Here is a 19184-nt window from a genome sequence, read left to right as displayed (position 1 = left end):
AGGATCTTCTAGGTTACTGGGTGTGTCTACACCCATAACTTCAGTTGGTCCTGCTGTCCCTATTAATCAGCATCAAGTTCTTAATACCTTGCTCATTTTGGATGACCACTTACTTTTTTCAGAATTATCTTTAAAGTGATTTCTAAAACAATTTGTTATATGAATACGGTTAAAGCGCACAGGTAGGTAGTGTTATGGCTCAGTTGACAACTAAATAAAAATACTTAGTGGGAGAAAGAAAAATGCAGTGGTGCATAGCTCTGTCTTTTTATAAGGTTTCTCTGGCTCAGTGGACTACTCATTGAAATGCCTTACTCTCTTTGACCATAATCTTTTCTCCCAGAGTAAGGGGAGTGAGCGCACTAAGTCAGACTTCAATATAGGCAATCGTTGAAGAAACAGCCATTTAAAATCTACTGGCTTGCAATTTAACATATCCTGTTGAAAAAAAATACCTAAATTTAATTCTAAGTAATCTTGATATCTTTTAACAACGTAGCCAAATCTGATCCAAGTCTTTGAAAATGATCTCGGAACAAATAAACACAACCCAAAGAACATGAGATGCTAAGCAGTCAAGTTCAAACAGAGACCTTATGCCAATCAATCCAATAAGACATTAAAAAAGTTCTTCCCCTGATTCATGAAACATTCCACTTCCTGTGTTTGGCTAAAGCTTGATAATTTTTCTAATAAGCTTCAAAGCCTGCAAAGTCAACGTTTAAAGTGAAAAGAAACAGCAAGCGAGCGTCCCACCTCATCTTTGTCGACCTCCTCATCAACTTCATACACATGAGCTGGAAGTTTATCCAACTTGGCCACTTTGCTTTAAAAACAAGAAAGAAAACTTGTTGTATAACTGGCTAATCAATAGAGTCTGCATTTCTTCCTCCATCAGAGGAACCAGCCTTTAATAATCCCAACGATGGCCTACTCAGATAAGGACTAGCACACACTTTACAACTTGCTTTCAAGTGGGTGAGCCAAGAGACTTAAAAGAGTCAGAAAGCTGTATGGAGAAGACAGCCTACCCTGCTGGGGAGTTAGCAGATATATTAGAAACTGGAAAGTGGATTATCCATCCGTAAGTAGAGAACTGGTCGAATAACTTTTAGCACAAGGTTGATGAGAAAACAAAGGACTGTGTTTAAAGTGATTAATGAGGGTGCAGTGGCCGTCATTTCTCAGATGGTTCCAGGGCCGTGCTGCTACTGCACATGCGTCATCTCCTCAACCCTACAGATGGGGACTGTAGTGAAGAAAACCTAACTAATAGTCAAGGAAGCTGAGATTTAGAGGGCAGTTAACCTAGGCAGAAGACCACCTGTGTTCTCAACCAGTTAAGATCCTCCCTCACTCATCATGTATTTGGAAATCCTCATTAATGTCAAAATGTAAAATCTACCAGCAGGAAGTCTATCATATAATAGTACCCTATATGCCAATGTGTGTTATTCACACATTGAATAAGACAGTCAATGAAGACGGATTAATCCAATCAAATGGGAGCTATTTTAAAAGTCTCCAAGTGAGTGTTGGGCAAATACAGAACTAAAGAGCCTGCCCATCTGGAGAAGATAATGCTAGGAGGGACTGTTCTCTCTGGGCTAAGGTTTAAAAGAGGCAATCAGGAAGTTGGCTGGACACTCTTAAGGAGTGGCTGAGCCACACAAGAAGGAAAAACAAACAGCGAGGCTCACTGAGAACAGTATAAAAGGTTCAAACTCAGACGCAACAAACACAAGGAAACATATGCATTGGGTCTCAAGGAAGATTTTCATTGGTAATGGTTCCTTTTAAAACACAGTCTAGGGCTGGGCGGAGGGGGTGTAGCTCAGTGGTATAACACTTACTCAGCAAGCACCAGGTCCTGGGTTTAATCCCCAGCACCACAAGGTTCAAAAAAAAAAAAATCACACCACTATTTGCTTTCAATTTTCATGATCAACTATATTTCAATTTGCCAACTGCATCATTTTGAGATGCACTGTTTTATAACAGCTTCTTCAGGCAAAACCCACTTACTTTTGGTTCACTTTACCAAGAATCTATCTAAACACTCTTACTTTTGGTATACTCTAAACTGCATTAACGCTTCAAAGATGGTGAGGAATTTATCTGCAAAAGTACTTGTTCTATGATTTACTTTTTTAAAACAAAATTTATTCAATATAGAATACTCTTTAAGAGTCTCTTCTTTCAAAATACTCTTTTTAAGACAAAATTGGACCAGGTTCCGTGGCTCACGCCTGTAATCCCAGCTACTTGGTAGGCAGAGACAGGAGGACTGTAGTTCCAGGCCAGCTTAGGCAAAAATAGTCAGAGAGACCCCATCTCAAAAACAAGTCAGGCATAGTAATGCATGCCTAAAATACTAGCTACAAGGGTGGCCAAAGTAGGAAGATTGTGGTACAAGACCGGAAAAACCATGAGACTCTATCTGAAAAAAACACTAAAAGCAAAAGGACTGGGTGCATGGCTCAAGTGGTAGAGCACTGCTTAGAAAGCCCAAGGTTCTCCACACAAAAAAAGTAAAGACATATTTTTCAACACATTTATATTTTCTTTGTTTTCTATTTCCCAGTGAAAAATTTCACCTATTGATGTTCTATCAGTGGGACTCTCAATAGAACCCCAGGACATAATTAAACCATTCAAGTTTAACACCTGCCAACACCAGAAGTGCTCCTGTAGTCACGGCCCTGAAGGCTTCGCCAATCATACACCCAAACCCGGGAGAGCCCTAACTGCGGCCGGAGTCACATCCCTCCCAGCACTGCAAGCGCCAAGACTTTCCCCACACTCACTTGGGAAGCTGTCGAAACTCTCCGGAGTAATCTTCATATTTATACGTCACAAGATGCCAATCGCAGTTGTAGGTTTTGATGCACTATTGGGGGGAGGGGTTTAAAAAATAGTATGAGAGGAAAACAGAAAGGTAGGCAATGACTCCTGGAGAACATTCTGGAAGGTTCTGGAAGGCAGATCAAAAAAAAAGCTTCGCTATCAACCAGCTAATGCTGGAAACTCCACCACCAGTCTCCTGTGAAACCGAACACTTGGAGCCACTGGAGGGAGTGGTATCACTCTGAATTGTCATCACTAATAATCTTAGGAGACAAACTTCCCCATACCTGCCGAGTACATTTACACAGCAATGTACTGTTTCTGACTTAAAAGTACTGCAGAAGAAGCAGGCCTGTCTCCTCATCCAGCACATGAAAGTGAAGAGAAAGTATGGTATTTAACTAATATGAAAACCAGCTCTGCTAGTTAATATCATATAAATTTGCCCTTTTTATTTATGTCCCAGCCTTCGCCTGAAGGCCTTCTGAAGCAAACTCCACTGTAGCCACAAACTCATGAAAATCCTACTGAGGCAAGACTGTGTTAGGGAAAGCTGGATACACACAGAGAATAAATGACTTAATACTGCATTTCAAAATGACCATGCCCTGGACAGCTTGGATAGCCCTCACCTGGCCTGGGGTCCACCCATGCCACGCCCCACTCATTAATTATTGGATGGGAATCACCTGGTTCCTCCCTTCCCATAGGTTAGCATAGGTTTTTAAGGCACCTGGAGAAGAGAAGCAGGCTCTCTTGGCCTCCAGATTCCACCTGGGCCCACCATGCTTCCCTTTGTATTTCCTTCCCTAACTTTAATAAACTCCATTCACACCCACGTGTCCTGCCATGGATTCTTCCACATGGACGAAAAGAATCTGGAAGTCTTCTGATCACAGACTGCACCGCTGCTGTGAACACTATCACCAACAACAGCCAGGGCTTGCTCTGTGCCAGGTTCTAGGAAAAGCACTTAAAAGGGTGCAAAAGAAAGGTAGAGTGTTTTATATAATTTTGGGAGGTGGAGTAAGTAGCAAAGAAGGGCTAAGTACAGGAGCTGAGCGATTTTTCAATTTTTTTACTATGCAGTCACAACATTTAAAAGTCTCTTTATATTCTTATAAGTGCTGTTTAAAATTTCTCATAACATTTTCACATCTAGAACTTCAGACATTCATAATCAAAATTACATTCCAAAAACATGGAATATGACTTCAAACTCATCTTCAGTTTGGAATTTCCCCCACCGTCCCTAGGTCCACTGGCCCAGCTGAGGCAGGCCTGGCTCTGTGACAGGCCCCTGTTCGCTGCATCTGGCCACGGTGGTGGTACATCAAGCACTGCAACTAAGACATCAAGGTCCTGCAGGACCTTCACATCCTGTAGGACAGTGAAACCATCCCAAAGTACAGAATGTACCTATCCCATTTAAAGCTAAGGACATAAGCATAGACTTGTAGATCACAAATGCATCTAGGTTTTTTAACACCTTAGGCAAAAATTGGAACGATAATTATAATGTCTAAATATTTAAAATTATAAGGAATTGAAAAAAATAGTCAAACAGATTAAGCCTCCAGGTGATTCATTTAACAGGCCATTGTTGACTGCCTACATAGCAGGCACTGGCTAACCTCCAAGGCAGAGGTACTGAATAAAGCAGCAATTCCCATGCCACAGGGGCTCTAGAAAGGCTAGGAGATAACGGTTCGAGCAGAAATCCTATCCAGAGAATCGCACCGCCAAAGGCAAGGCAGGGATATGACTGAGTGACTGCATGATTAATCTTTCAAACTTAGGAAATTCAGTAACATTTGGAAGTTACACTGAAAAGTTTATGAAGGCTTTTCTTTTAGCCAGTAGATCATTCTCTTCTGACTACAGAGTGGACAGGAAGTGATGTTGCACTCCACCCAAGTGGAAGGGACCCAAAGGGTTTGGTTATATTGGCTCCAGCAGCATAGGATGAAGCAGTTATTGCTCAACCTGCAGGGATTAAAGAACTCAGTGGAGAGTTATCCCTCAAAACTATTTTTTAAGACAGTCGGGAGAACTGAGTAATAATTTTGCTGCATGCTTTAAAACATAAGTCAATAAACTTTTTGCAAAAGGCCGGATAGTAAATATTTCCAGCTTTGTAGGTCATGCTATCTCTGTGGCAGCTCAGTTGTATTATGACTGCAGCTATGGACAATATGCAAACACATGGGCATGGCTACATTACAATAAAAGTTCTTTTACAAAAATACGCTGCAGTACAGATTTTGCCTGCAGTCATAGTTTGCCTGTCTCCTGCTTTTAAATAAAGGTATTTATGACTACAGAAACCTATCTGACTGTATTTGTCTGGAATTAGAAGAAAAGGACATTAGAGGGGAGGTTACCTTTTCAGAAGGACAGGACAACACATTTAAAAATTTTAAACATGTAAGTATCAACTAGAAAAAGTGGGCAAAACTTAATTTTTAAATGAAGAGCACTTTAACAAACAAAATTAAAGAACCTAATTAGTTTGTCCTATCTAAAAAATAGCTGGGAGAAAGAACTGCCCTCAAGGGAAACAAAAAACAAGCAACTGAGTTGCAATTGTGGACATTTCTATCCATTTTAAGACTTTGAAAAGTTCAAGTATCCTATTCTAACTCACATTATAAACATATAATTATCTCTTTGAGACTTTCTTAAAAATACTGAAATTTAAAGAAAACGGGTTAATGAAAAATGTCTTTAAAACTAATGCAGAAAAAGGCCTTACCTCTGTAACAAACAAGCTCTGTGCTTCCTCCTCTGCATTCGCGGGAACCGTGGAGCACACATACCGACCTTGCCGCCTCAGGATGGCTGTCTGTGAACAGAAACAAGAGGAAAAGACTTGCTTAAGATGGAAAGCCAGGTCTCCTGTGCAGCTGGGTGCCTGCTGCAGGCAACAACACCGTCCTGGCCCTTCAATTTCTACCAGCAGGTAGGTGCAACTGCCTCCTGAGGCAGACACAACAGACTCCATTTGTCATCCTAAAGATCCAAAGCCAGGGTAACAGTAGTGGCTTCCTTCTGGATCAGGGACCCCATGATTCTCCAAAGGCAGGGTAGAGGTCCCTTTCATAGTTACCAAAACCTCACCCCCAGGTGCTAGAGCTAGTACCACTGTATAGCTTTTCCTTGCCCAAATTGGCTTTTGTGGCAAGTGTTGCAAAATATCCATCACATGCAGCATGCTCAAGTATGCAGCCCAGTGGCAGCACGAACGTTCACACAGCTGTACACCTGTGCGCCCTCCTATCTCTTAACTGTTAGCTACACCTGCTCTCGCCCCCGCCACACCACCAGGGCCTAACTGCAAGGATAACTACCACATACAAGGTCCTCAGTCAATGACTGTTAAATGAATCTACAGACAGCGAATGCTCTACCTTCTCCCATAAACATCAGAACTGTAACTGTTTCATGAGGCTTCAATGCTTATTGCAAATCATAAAATGGCTTTAGGGAACCACACATCTGCTCCAATAACTGCACTTTAGGTTCTAGGAAGGGATGTTCTAGATTTTTTTTCTCCCATGGACCATATTCCTTAGGTACTATGAACCAACATAGTCATAAAAACAGCATATGTGAAAATATTTTGCAAACAGAATCTAGCCTGTTGGCTCTTCGATTGACTAAGCTGTGATTTCATGGCATGTCTTGGCTGTTTTATGGAGGTACTGGGGGTTGAACTCAGGGCCTCACACTAGTTAAGCAGGTGCTCTACCTCTTACCACTTAAGCCACACCACCAGCCATTTTCGCATTGGTTATTTTTGCAATAGGGTCACACTTTATGACCAGGCCAGCCCAGACTATGATACTCCTAACTGTGCTTCCCAGCATAGCTGGGATGACAGGCATGCCTCATAGTACCCAGCCAATGACTGAGATGGGGGTCTCCCAAACTTTTTGCCCTGGTAGGCCTTGAACCACGATCTTCCTGATCTCTGCCTCCCAAGTAGCCAGGATTACAGGCTTGAGCTTCCACACTGGGTCTGTTCCCTTCTTTCTTTGGTTAGAGCCAGATTTGGTTAAAATCTTGATTCTCTTTTCCCCTCTAAAGTAAGTAGAGAATTTCAAATACTCAATTTTATCAATTTTATTTCCTGCCTGATTTATCTGTGTTGTAACTGTTTCACCTATTTTTACTCTTTTCTTGTACTGTGTCCATCTTTGAAAGAAATCTTAAGCCTATTTTTAGAATATGGTCCCTATTCTAAAGAAACTGAAGGAACTCTATTCTCCACCACAATCCTCTGCAGGTGAATTATTCATTCACTCAGCTTCCAGCAGGGCTTTCACGACCCTGGATCTTGGCTTCTTAGTGAAAATTACAAATAAATGGTGACCTTTATTACATGTCTGTTCTCATGAAATGCCACAGAAATGCCCACAAACATGGAAAAGAGACGCAAGTTATAAAGTAACATGTTGATTACAGAGACTATCAAATGATCATGAACCAGGTGTGACACTAGCAAAGGGGGTCTGTTTATGAAATTCTGTATACTTCAAAAAAAGGATACATGCTATGTCCTCACTTATTCTATACGTATCTTGAGTTATCTGGGTCTTTTTAGATTTTTCAAAACTAATTATACTTTTAAAACAGTCAGGAAATAAATGGCTCTTCGCAAGAAATGGAACTGTTGTCAGTGCCCATGACTTACACCTATAATCCTAGCTACCTGGAGACAGAGATCAAGAGGATCACAGTTTGAAGCCAGTTGGCAAATAGTTTGGGAGAGCCTTTCTCGAAAAAGCCCAACACAAAAAAGAGCTGGAGGAGTGACTCAAGTGATAGAATGCCTGCCTGCCTAGCAAGCATGAAGCCCTGAATTCAAATCCCAGTACTGCCACACACACACACACACACACACACACACACACAAAAAGAAAGAAAGAAAAGAAATAGAACTATAAGGGTCATTTCCAGTTTGTTTTTTATAACACTAGGAAGAAAAAAATTTTTTAAATAAATTTTTACTAAGATATATTCATGATACATGGGGAGAAAAAAATGTTTTACATTTTCCCAGTAGAAAAAAAAATTTCCTAGTAGAGTTATCAACTCAAGAAGCTTTAAAGTATGTGATTTTTTTCCCCAAACATCCCCTCTAAGGTGAGAAAATTAATAGTAAATAGATCTTTTTGATTCTCAAGCATGTAAGTGTCATGTTCTCACTTGAGAAAGAAAGCAACTTTAAACCATTAAATAGACTTGAGTTTTCACAGCATAGTGTTTCTCTTTTTAACTTAGGGTTACACACCAATCATTACTAACTTCTTTTTTTCTTTTTTGTAGTACTAGGGTTGAACTAAAGGCTTCAAGCCTGCTAGGCAGGAGCTCTACTGCTTGAACCATACCTCCAGCCCATTTTGCTGTTAGTGGGGAGCTAGTGTCTTGCTTTTCACCCAGGCCAGCATGGACCACGATCTTCCTATTTTTCATCATCACTGAGATGACAGGTATACGCCATAACACTCAGCTACATAGTGTTTCACCAATGTTTTTGCTGGGCTGGCCTGGAACCATGATTCTCCTGATCTCAGCCTCCCAAGTAGCTAGGATTACAGGCATGAGCCAACAGTACCAGGCTTCACTGATCAATTTACTAACTTTGATTCTCACAAAGCACAATTTTCTGACAACTTCATTCAAAGAAACAAAATTAGACATGCTTCTTTAATACATTTAGATCAAGTACTACTTTTTGCATGTATTTCTTTTTTGTCATGTTGGTACTGGGGTAATGTGCATTGCTTAAACGACATAAAATCAGCTCTGTTTTAGACAATCTTACAAGATGGCTGCTACCCCTTCCATACATTCATGCTGCTCCTCACATCAAAAGATACAGTCTGTTTCCCTACCCCTCGAATCTGGGCTGGCTTTGACCAATAAAGCAAGGTGGAAGAGACATTGTGTCAGTTCCAAACCAAGCCTTTACGAAAATGCAGCTTACACTTTCTCTGTCTTAAAAGCCAATCTTCATATAAAAAGTTTTGCTGTCTTGAGATCACCATGGTGAGAAATAGTACAAAGTAGTCATATGGAAAGGCCACATATACTGAGAAAGATGTTTCACTGTCCCAGGTGAGATACCACATGAGTGAAGAAGCCATCTTCGACATGCCAGACCCCACAAAACCACCCTGCTGAATTCACTAGAATTTGAAATTGTGATAATAAATTATTGCTTTGATTTACTAGGATTTGGGATGACTTGGTATTTAACATGGATAACTGAAAATAAGGTTGTAAGAGACTAGACATCTCCAAATTACAGTACTGAAGAATGCTGCCATTTTCATGGAACTAAAACTCAAATATGTAGGTTAGCTGAACAGAGCACTGAGGAGATATATTAAGGCAGCAATCTGATTTCCACAATCACCCTTCTATTCAGTCAGGCCCTGCAAGAGGTCAAGGAAGACAGAGAAACATGTCAGCTGGATCCAGAGCATAGACTGATGTATCTTTTTCTGAAAAATGTTCTACTAATTATTTAAGGGCTCAGCATAAATACTTCTTTACTCATCCATCTGAACCATTACTGGGTCCCTACCTTCCACCAGACACTGAACTAGTGGCTAAAGACACAGAGTTTAATAAAATGTCGTGCTATTCTTATCAAGCATACTGTCTGATGAAAGAGGATGATAGGAAATAATTATTAGACATGGTAAGTGCTCTAGGATACAGAGAAAAGAGCACAGAGGTACAGGATGGTGTGAGAGAAAAGAGCAGGGGAGTCCAAATTAAACTGGCCAAAAGGAGGACATGAACAGAAGGCATGCTGAGGGAAAGACGCTTAAGCTAAATTGTAAAGGATGAGTACAAGTCACATCCAAAACAAAAGGAACAGATATTTGGAGATAAGCTTACTCTGGTGAAATTAAAGGAGCAAAACCAAGACATAATGAGATTAACTCTTTGTTTTAAAAATCCTAGAACTACTGCACTTGAGGCGGAGGCAGGAGGATAATGAGTCTGAAGCTAGCTTGGGCTACACAGTGTGTTCAAGGCTAGACTGGACTATACATACAAGACCCTGACTCAACAAAAATCAAACACAAAATTCCTAGAACTCTAACTGACTTCAAATTAATCATCACTAAACCACCAACCTGGTCGATGCGGGGGGGGGGGGGGGGGGGGGTGGGGGGGGTGGAAAAAACAGACCAAAGAAAGAACAAGGCTTGAATGGCTGGAGCAATTCTCTATCACAATTTGTAAGGAAAAGGTGGCTATCAGTTACACTCCCTGGGGACTAGGGAACGTGGCACCAGTGAGGCCAATGGCTGACGAGGTCTCTCCATTCACGGCCTTTGAGCCACTTGTTCAGACTTCCCTACGGGGCAAACATGCATAGTCAATGAAGATATTCTGATCTTCTTTTTCATTTAACGTTCTTCAATGCATGTAAATAAATGGTTTGTTCTCTTGTGATGACAAGTCAGTTCTGCTGAGTATGACCAACTCTGGTCATACTGACCAAATCCAGTCTGTGGACTTGCAAAGCTAAGATCTGATCCTTTACTTTGGTGTCCTTAAAACCACAACTCTGAGATCTGTCCAGAAAGCTGACTTCATTACCTAAAACTTTCCCACAGTTAGTTACCTGCCCTTTCCTCTACCAGATTTCAAATCCCTTTGAGGGCGGTAGAAATATATATATATATTTGTATCTCTGTGCTAAGGACTTGACAAATGTTCCAAGAATGAATGAATAAAATATCAATAGAAATAGAAATAGGAACTTACCCAATAACCATCCATTACTTGCATATAAGTTCTTTCTTTTTTACTATTATTACAAAAGAGTTGTTTAGTCCATTATAGAAATTGACAAGGGAAAATTATAAGTGAATGTTGTGTTTTAATTTCTCTATGGATTTTTATGTATTTCTTGAAAGTCACATTCAGATAATATTATACTTTATGACAAACCAATTCACATTAAATTTCTATAGTTTTATTTATCTGGCTTGTAACAAAGTCAAAGTCAAAACCAGGAGATTTATACTCAACAAGCACTGAAGTCCTTCTCAGCAATGAACTAAACTTTCTTTTTCATGACTATGGGATTCTTTTCCACTTTTCTATCAATTAAAATTATATTTCTGCTAGAAGATGGGTCTGTATCTTCTTTACATAAGCCAATATCAAAGTGGGTATTCAAAGAATACCAGTCTCATTCCAATGTTTGAAATAAATTCTAGTCATCCTTCAGTAACTTTGGGGGAGTTGTTCCAGGGCCCTGCACAGATACCAAAATCCAAGTACATTCAGGTCTTTTATGTAAAAGGTACAGTATTTACACAGGACCTATCCACATCCTCCTATACTGTTTCAACATTGTAGATTATCTATAATGGCTAATACAATATACATACTATGTAAATAGTTTCTCTGCTGTTATTTAGGGAATAATGACAAAGAAGAAAAGTTTGTACATGTTCAATACAGACAATTTGTTTCCCAAATATTTTCAGCCTGCAGTTGTTTTAATTTGCAGATGTGAACCCAAAGAATGGAGAGCCAACTGTATTTCTATTCTATTAAGAAAACTTTAAATTTGAAGGAAGTGCAAAAATATTTCACTATAAAGTGTGATAGGCACCTGAAAAATTAAACCTATGCATAGCTAACATCTCAAACAACCAGAGATAGAAATCTCAAAGCACAAAACACAATTTATGAATAAAAGCCTTTCAGCTACCATAATAAATTATTTCCAGTCAGAAGTCCTAGTTACCTTGCCCAGGGATAGACAGGTGTCTAATAAGGCATGCCACAGATCCCAAGAGTCACAGAGAACAGAAAGGGGCAAAGTGCTCTCCCAAATCCACAGACACCAGGCAAATCTTCATGGGACTTTTTTTTTTTTTTTTTGAGTGTTTGATGTTTTATTACTTTTGTTATTACCACTAAGCTCACTCAGTTAATAAGACAGGCAAATTGTATATTATGCAGTTGATTTATTAAATACTACACATGAGGGTTTTAAAAACCAGAATGGAGTGAAAAAAATGCAGCACTGCCCCCCCAGACCCAAATAAGAAGAGTGAAACTTACAAGTGTGGTTTGAAATTGAGAAAAATCAAATAGATCCTTTTTACTTTAAGAACTTCTTTTTTCTCTTGAATAAAATGATTCCCTCCACACTCTAGGGTCACTTTGATGGCTCTGAGCCACATGGAATTGCTAATCCTGGAATGCAGAGCACGGACCACCTGGGGGAGGAGGGGAGACACACACAAAGGGGCCAGGTTCCCCACCTGGGCCAACCAAGGAACTTCCTGGCAGTTCTCTGCCCTCCCTCCACTCTCACTTCTCTGTTCTGAGACCTGCTCAACATTGTTTCTTCAGCTTAACCTTAGAGTACCTCTCTACCAACTCAATTCAGAACCCCAAACAGGGTTGGGGCTCTATCTCCCACCCATGACCTTGACCCTGTGGAAGCTCATGTCCAACCACAAGAAATATGAAGCAAATCATTTCATTGACCTTGCTGAGGAAGAATTTGAGAAGCAGCATTGGAAAGAGTTTTCAATGGAGAGCCAAGAAACTTGAGGCCCCATCCCAGCTCGGCAATCTCAGGGTTGGGGGGTGGGGAAGGCTGGACTTCCCACAGCCGTAAAACAGTCTTCTAGGATCTCTCGGTTTCCTTTGTGCATTAAAAAAAAGCTCACAGTGCTGTGAACACAGGATCCTCTCAAATGGCTTATCTGTGTGTTAGGAGTTGCTTTGTGAGAAATCAAAACATAAAAGGCATCCACAAAAAAGAAGAGGAATACTATATTTGCTTTGACTTATATTACCCAATTAATGTTTTTTATGCAAGGAATTGCTGGAACAAAAGAAGGTAAGAATCACTATATAGATTTAAATAAACACAAGAACATGAACAAAGGCATGCTTTTGTATCATCTCCTTATTTTTCTAACCCCCTCTATTCACACACCAGTGGATTTTTAGTAATCACTTTACTATGGGCGTTAAAACTATAAAAAAAAAAATTCCTATTCCTGGTGGGAAGTATGTATATCCACTGAGTACTTAAAATGTTCTATTTCATAGGATTTTAATTAGAAGCCTGAAACAAAAGACCCACCCTTCCCCTGGGACCCTAGAACAATGACCTTACAAAGAGAAGTGGGTGGGCTGTAACCTGAGCCTGCTGCAAGAATGGTGACAAAGTCTCCCTCTTTCTTCTGTTCCAGAAGCTGGGAGTATCCTCCCTGAGTCAGAAAAGGACAGCCATATAGGGAACCCAGAAGGGAAATGTGGTTTTGGAGCAGGAAGAGATGGGGAGTGCTAAGCAGACAACCCACAGGACAGGACAGGACAGGACAGGACAGGATGGGCCTTAGCTCAGCACCCTGCTGAGACACTGAGTCAGAGAAGGGAAGGCCCTTCTCTAGAGGAGTGAGAAAGGACCTGCAACAGTGGAGAGGGTCTTACCTCTAAGATGGCTGTCCCTGAGGACTGAGACCTGCAGTCAGAAGGAAGAGGGCCTGGGGCCCACAATGACCAGAGAAGCTCACCCAGGCCTCAGAGTATCAAGTCCAATCTATCCTTCAGCTAAACCGTGGATGGTCTTTGCTAAGCAGTCAATACCTCCCCTCTTAGGTGAAGCGTTCCATATTTGTGTTTATTTTTGTGTTTGTTTTCATTTACTGAGCAGAACCATCCTGGCAACTCTTTTTGGGGTGGGGGGGGTAACGGGAGACACAGCCAAAAAAGGGCTGCCGAGGAGGTTCAGGTAACAGTGGGCTCTTCAGGCTGGTGTCCCTTCACGAAATGATAAACTCTACTGTGAATTTTTACTGTGTTCAGCTAGGCCAAAGGGATACACCATCCATGTCAATGTTTTAAAGTCATCTCCAATTTCAAACCACTCCCTATTAGATGGATGAGTCTAGGCCTGAGCCAAATTGGATGGTGCCTCATGTGTCTGTAGAGTTCTGTCCCTTTGATGTCTGCTGGAAAGTCCACTTGGCTGCATTGGTCTGTACATTACATGTTTTAGATTCAGTGCAGTATTAAACTGAACCATTAGACAACTCTGGGAAATTTGCTGCAAAACTTATTGAGCACAGAAGTGATGGAGCCTTTCCAAATATCTGGCAGAGACATTTGTTTCATAGCGCATGACTTTCTGTGCAGGAGGATTCCGCACCACGCTAGCCTGGCAACTAAAATTTACACAGGGCGTTCCCATGTTTTACCTCACAGCTCATGTCTTGGCAGTTAACTCACGGTGTCTATTGACATCAGACAATTCCATTTTCAGGGAAGAAGTTGCCTGAAGATTCTTAATGTTTTATTCAATCACAATTAAGTAACAAAGCATGGAACACGACAAGACTATGGAGAAGGAATTCCATTTATGTTTCTAGAGGAATTTAACAAAACACCCAAGGAACAACTTAACACATCACAAGGGACGAGTTTTGACATGGGCAGGGGAAAGAACATTTCTCGTGGACTATCTAAACCTACTGTCACCTGACAAAGATGCTACCTGACAAAGATGCTATCAATCTACTTTCTTGGGAATGGGAGATGTTTCTTCTAACTGCTCTGTTTCATCAGCTCCTGCATGGCCCCCACGTTTCCACCTTTAAGTCTTTGTTCACTCAGCAGTACCACCCCTTCACCCTGTGTGATATCAAGGACTTTCCCTATGGTATACACTACCAGTTTAGGGCACTTTCTTATAAACTACGGTGTGGCAACCCAGGTGTTATGGCCACCTTCCTCATCCCTCTTACAATTCTCTGCACAGTTGCCAGTCAGCTTCTTAAAACTCTTACCTGAGCATCAGGCCTCAGCTTCAATTCTTTCAATGAATGCTCACTGCTGCCTCAGCATTACTGAAGACCTTTCATGGACAATCATGTAGACTTTTCTGGACTCTTGTTTAGCCTTTCTCTAACCCTCAGCAACATGAATTGTTTCTGATTCTCTAACATGCTGACTGTGGAGTTGAGCACACTGACTTCAGTGCTCTCACAGCACTGCCCTCAATGAGCACACAGGCTTGTGTTGCTGAAATTACTAGGAGACATTTCTGCATCTCCTTTCAGACTTGAGAATATGGCTAGCTATTCATCTTGCCTCTCTTAACACTCAGCATGACACCTAACACAAGATAAATGACTGTTGAGTAAATGGGCAGTCAGGGTTAGAAATGGGGATTGAACTATTTAGTTGTGAGATCATGAAGGGTTCCAAAAGAGATGGTGCTATGGTTTGGACAGGGTTTGAGTGTATCCCTCAAAGGTTCGTGTGCTGGAAGTTTGGTCCTTGGTGTGGCAATGCTGGGAGGAAGTGAAACTTTTTATCCCTCACTGGTGATATTTATTCAATTCTGTCAATTATAAAACTTTACTTACATGCTTTCTGATCTATTTTGACTGTGAACTAAATTTTATTTTTTAAAAAAAGAAGAAAAGGGGAAAGGGGGGAAAGAACTGACATGAAGAATTAGATAAACAGTGACGAACCACTGGATTCATCTAATACCTTCATTCTATGTAAGAGAATAAAATCTTAGATTTACTTCATTTATATAACTAATAGTTTATATGTGTGTTCTAGTCCATCTAGTTATTTATGTACTTAACCTCAACATCTCCTCTTGGTCCTGTTTCCTAAGCACTGTATAAAGTAGAATCATGTCACAGTATCCACTACATTTAAAAAAAAAAAAGCTACTTTCCTTAGCAAGGTAAGGAAAAAAATAAAGAAAATAATGAAATGCTTTGTAAACATACAAATCAAGATGATGGCCTTTTACTGTAATTGTTTTAGCAGGAGGCATCACAGTTTATCTGAGATATTCCACTCCTAAGAGCAATGCCATGTGGCATTCTGTAGGACTGTCCCAGTCCCCCAACACAACATGATCAGTCACAACACAGCTGTCCATGGTTAATGGGCCTCCCTGGTCTGTAACAGAGTGTGGGGCTCCAGAGGGACACCCTTGGATCAGTGAGCAAGATGGAGCCCCTCAGCTGGGGTACCATATTGGCTGAATCTCACTAGGGAACAACAGGACTCATGGCCAGAGTCCCCTCCTGTCTTATATGGCAGGATTGCACATATACCAAGTTAACCAGGGCTCCTCATTGTATTTTTACAGTTGCTGATCTGAACTCTGGCATAGAGGTTGTTTTTAGAAGCAATTTTAATCCTCACCAAACACTTATCCCTTCAATTTAGAAAAATTACCCTGGATTGTCACCGACCATGCTGATATTCCTTAAATTTGGTGAGCTAAAGCAAGAGGGCTTTATACAAATTATAGAACAAATAAAATGGTCAAGGTAATAATGATTACAAATGTCCCCAAATCACTCTTTTCCTGGTGTTTTGTATTTGTTTTGCAGTGCTGGGATCAAACGCAGGGCCTGAGGCATGCTAGGCTAGCAATTCTATCACTGAGCTACTGGGTTTCTGGTTCTTGTCCTATCTTTCTGTCTCTGCTCCCCTCCCTTCTTCCTGAGTGTGGGTGCTCCTCCATGTTTCCATTCCCATGGATGACTGTCTCAGATTTCAGTGGGTGGGTCCAGATCTTCTTTAACCCTCTTCTCTTTTAAGCTGGACTTTCCCATTTCCAGGCTAGCATCTGGACACCCCACTGAGCTCTCAAACTTATATTCCCAGAACAGATTCCCACAGGATTGATTTGCTTCATGACACTGGAAGTTGATTTAAACCTCCTGCTTATTATTAATGTATGCTTTTATCTCCTCCTCTACATTTTGAGTATTAATGTAAGTTAAATAAATATATTCTTCAACTCAGTTGATCAGTGCTATCTGAAAAGTAAACTTTTCTTTTGAAGGAATATTTGATAATAAAAAAATTATTGGTCACTTTTCTTAAAGGCCATTACTCAAACTCAAATTAAAATTCTCATCTTCTGAAGGTCTGGCCAATGTTATTTAGGTCCAATCATAGACATGAAACTAACATCCCAGAAACCCCAATGTTCGCAGAAAGTTACATCACTGGCCACTGAACTCCGACTAACAAAAATTTCGAGGAATTATAAAAAGAATACTTTTCAACAAAAAGCCAAAAACAAAGTACCAAGCATTTTTTGGCAGCATATACTAAAAAAGCAAGGACAAAACACGGTAAAAAAAAAAAAATTTCCTTTCAAAGGGACAGATGGGAAATGAGATCAGGAACTTCCAGGCCTTTGTAAGTGTTGGGCTTGGCTTCCTCTCCAGGTCAGTGGTTTGTAGATCATTATCGTCCTCATGTAAGTAGAAGAGGAAAAGGACCAGAGGAAAACTAAAATCAGGATGTTATTGAAAGGGAAATGGAGTAACCACATTTTCCTCCACGATGCTGAGAACCCTCTAGGATTCTCCTGTATCTAAACATTTCCAAAGGGAAAATTTCAAGGACAGTCCATTATGAGTAATCTTTGGTCTGTATTTCCATCTTTCACAATAATGTCTCTTGCTAAAATGTGGATACTGACAATACACCATGAATATCAGCAGGAAATGTGCCTGCAATATCACTCCTCACTCAGAATTTGCAGTTGTAAGGGTGACAACAGTTTCACATCTATATATGGCACAGAAATCCTGTAACTGCATACTCTTCGTTTAAAAGAAAACTGCAGTATAACTGGGCATGTTGGTGCATGCCTGTAATCCCAGCACTCGGGAGGCTAAGGCAGGAGGATTGTGAGTTCAAGGCCAGGTGGGGCTACATACCAAGACCCTGTCTCCAAAGACAAAAACCAAAAGCAAACAATTCTCTGGTAAAATATACAAACATAAATTTTACCACCTTAACCATTTTTAAGTGTATAGTTCAGTGACATTAACTGCACTCTGATTGTTTTCCAACCACCAACACCACCCATCCATAAAACTCCTCCTACCTCCCAAAGTGAATCAACAATTCCCCATGTCTCCTGCCCCACCTGCTGGCAATCACCATTCTGTTTCTTGTTTCTATGAATTTGGTTCTTCTAAGTACCTCATGCACGTGCAATCTTACAATATTTGTCTTTTTGTGACTGGATTATTACACTCAGCATAATATCCTAAAGACTCACTCACTGTGTTGTAACATGATAGGAGTTCCTTCCTTTTTTAAGGCTGGGAAAGGCCATGCATGTAAACAGCACATTTCGTCTATTCATTCATCCAGGGTTGGACATTTGGGTGGCTTTCACCTTTTGGTTACTGTGACTAAGGCTGCCATGAACATTTTGTACCAGTATCTCTTCAGATCTTTGCTTTCAAGTCTTTCAGGTATATACCCAGAAGTGGAATACAACATATTTCACACTAACACTATCGCTTTATACACCAGATACCAAAGTTTAACTTTTATTAAATGTGAATGGCATCCATAAATTGCTTCCCAATATTCTTTTTTTTTTTTACCATTTATCACCTTTTTCATGATTTATCACCTTACAAAATTGTACCAACATTAATAAGCTACAAAACAAATCAGAATGTAGGAGTTTCAAAGCCAGAGGCAGATTTGGTGTATTGATCATGATGGCTAAGTATGTCATCATCAATAACAGCATCTGGTAAAGTACTTCAAGAGAACCACAACTGGAAATCAGTGGTCAGCTCCCACCTGAGTTCTGTCTCTGACACAGAATTAATTTGTCATCTTCAATGTGACAAGTCAGCTTATATTTCAAGATACAAAATATTCTGATCTAAAAGTTATCCTCTCTGTCTATACTGACTGTCAAAAGTTTTCCTATAATTTTGCTCATGAAAAAGTAAGTTCTCAAACTTATGCCTAATAAATTTTGGCAAGGCGACAAAAGGTTCATTAGCCATCAGAAAGTACACTTCTTTAAGACAGTACTTCACCTCCATGTTTTAATTTAAGCAACTACCTAATATTCACCCAAATCAAATCAATGATCCAGTAAGTATTTGAAAAATCTAGTTACCACCACTTCCACATGTGTCAAATGGTATTCACTTTTATGTCATTAATCAAAACCTCCTAATATCCACAACAATTTTACTAATTTGAAATGCAGTAACATACATCCACCCCTAATATCCACTGTGCCAGAGATTTTGAGGAGGTGGAGGTGGAGGAGTAGGAGGGTAGGACAGAGACACATAAACCTGATGCCTGAGCCCTCCTCAGGACCACAGCAGAGGGGTGACACTTGAACACAAAAAGTGTAAACAGCAGCTGGTGAAAGACCAAGACAACGCACTTCAGCATTTGTGTACCCGATGTAGACAGTATGTGCTAGAAGAATTAAGAGAATGGATGGAGGGTGG

General features: G+C 40.4%; 1 protein-coding gene across 30 annotated transcripts in view; it reads right to left on the bottom strand.

The window, feature by feature from the left end:
- The window catches only part of Dock9 (dedicator of cytokinesis 9), a 260000-nt gene that overhangs the window by 122789 nt on the left and 118027 nt on the right, over positions 1-19184 (bottom strand). For all 30 annotated transcript variants that reach the window (XM_074043061.1, XM_074043075.1, XM_074043068.1 and 27 more), the window contains 3 exons: positions 5603-5692; positions 2808-2890; positions 757-826 (listed from right to left, as the gene is read on the bottom strand). In XM_074043061.1, coding sequence (XP_073899162.1) covers positions 757-826; positions 2808-2890; positions 5603-5692 — 243 coding nt within the window. The remainder of the gene's footprint in view (positions 1-756; positions 827-2807; positions 2891-5602; positions 5693-19184) is intronic.

This window comes from Castor canadensis, chromosome 10, assembly GCF_047511655.1.
Source record: "Castor canadensis chromosome 10, mCasCan1.hap1v2, whole genome shotgun sequence".
NCBI lineage: Eukaryota > Metazoa > Chordata > Mammalia > Rodentia > Castoridae > Castor > Castor canadensis.
This window is presented reverse-complemented; position numbering and strand designations above follow the sequence as displayed.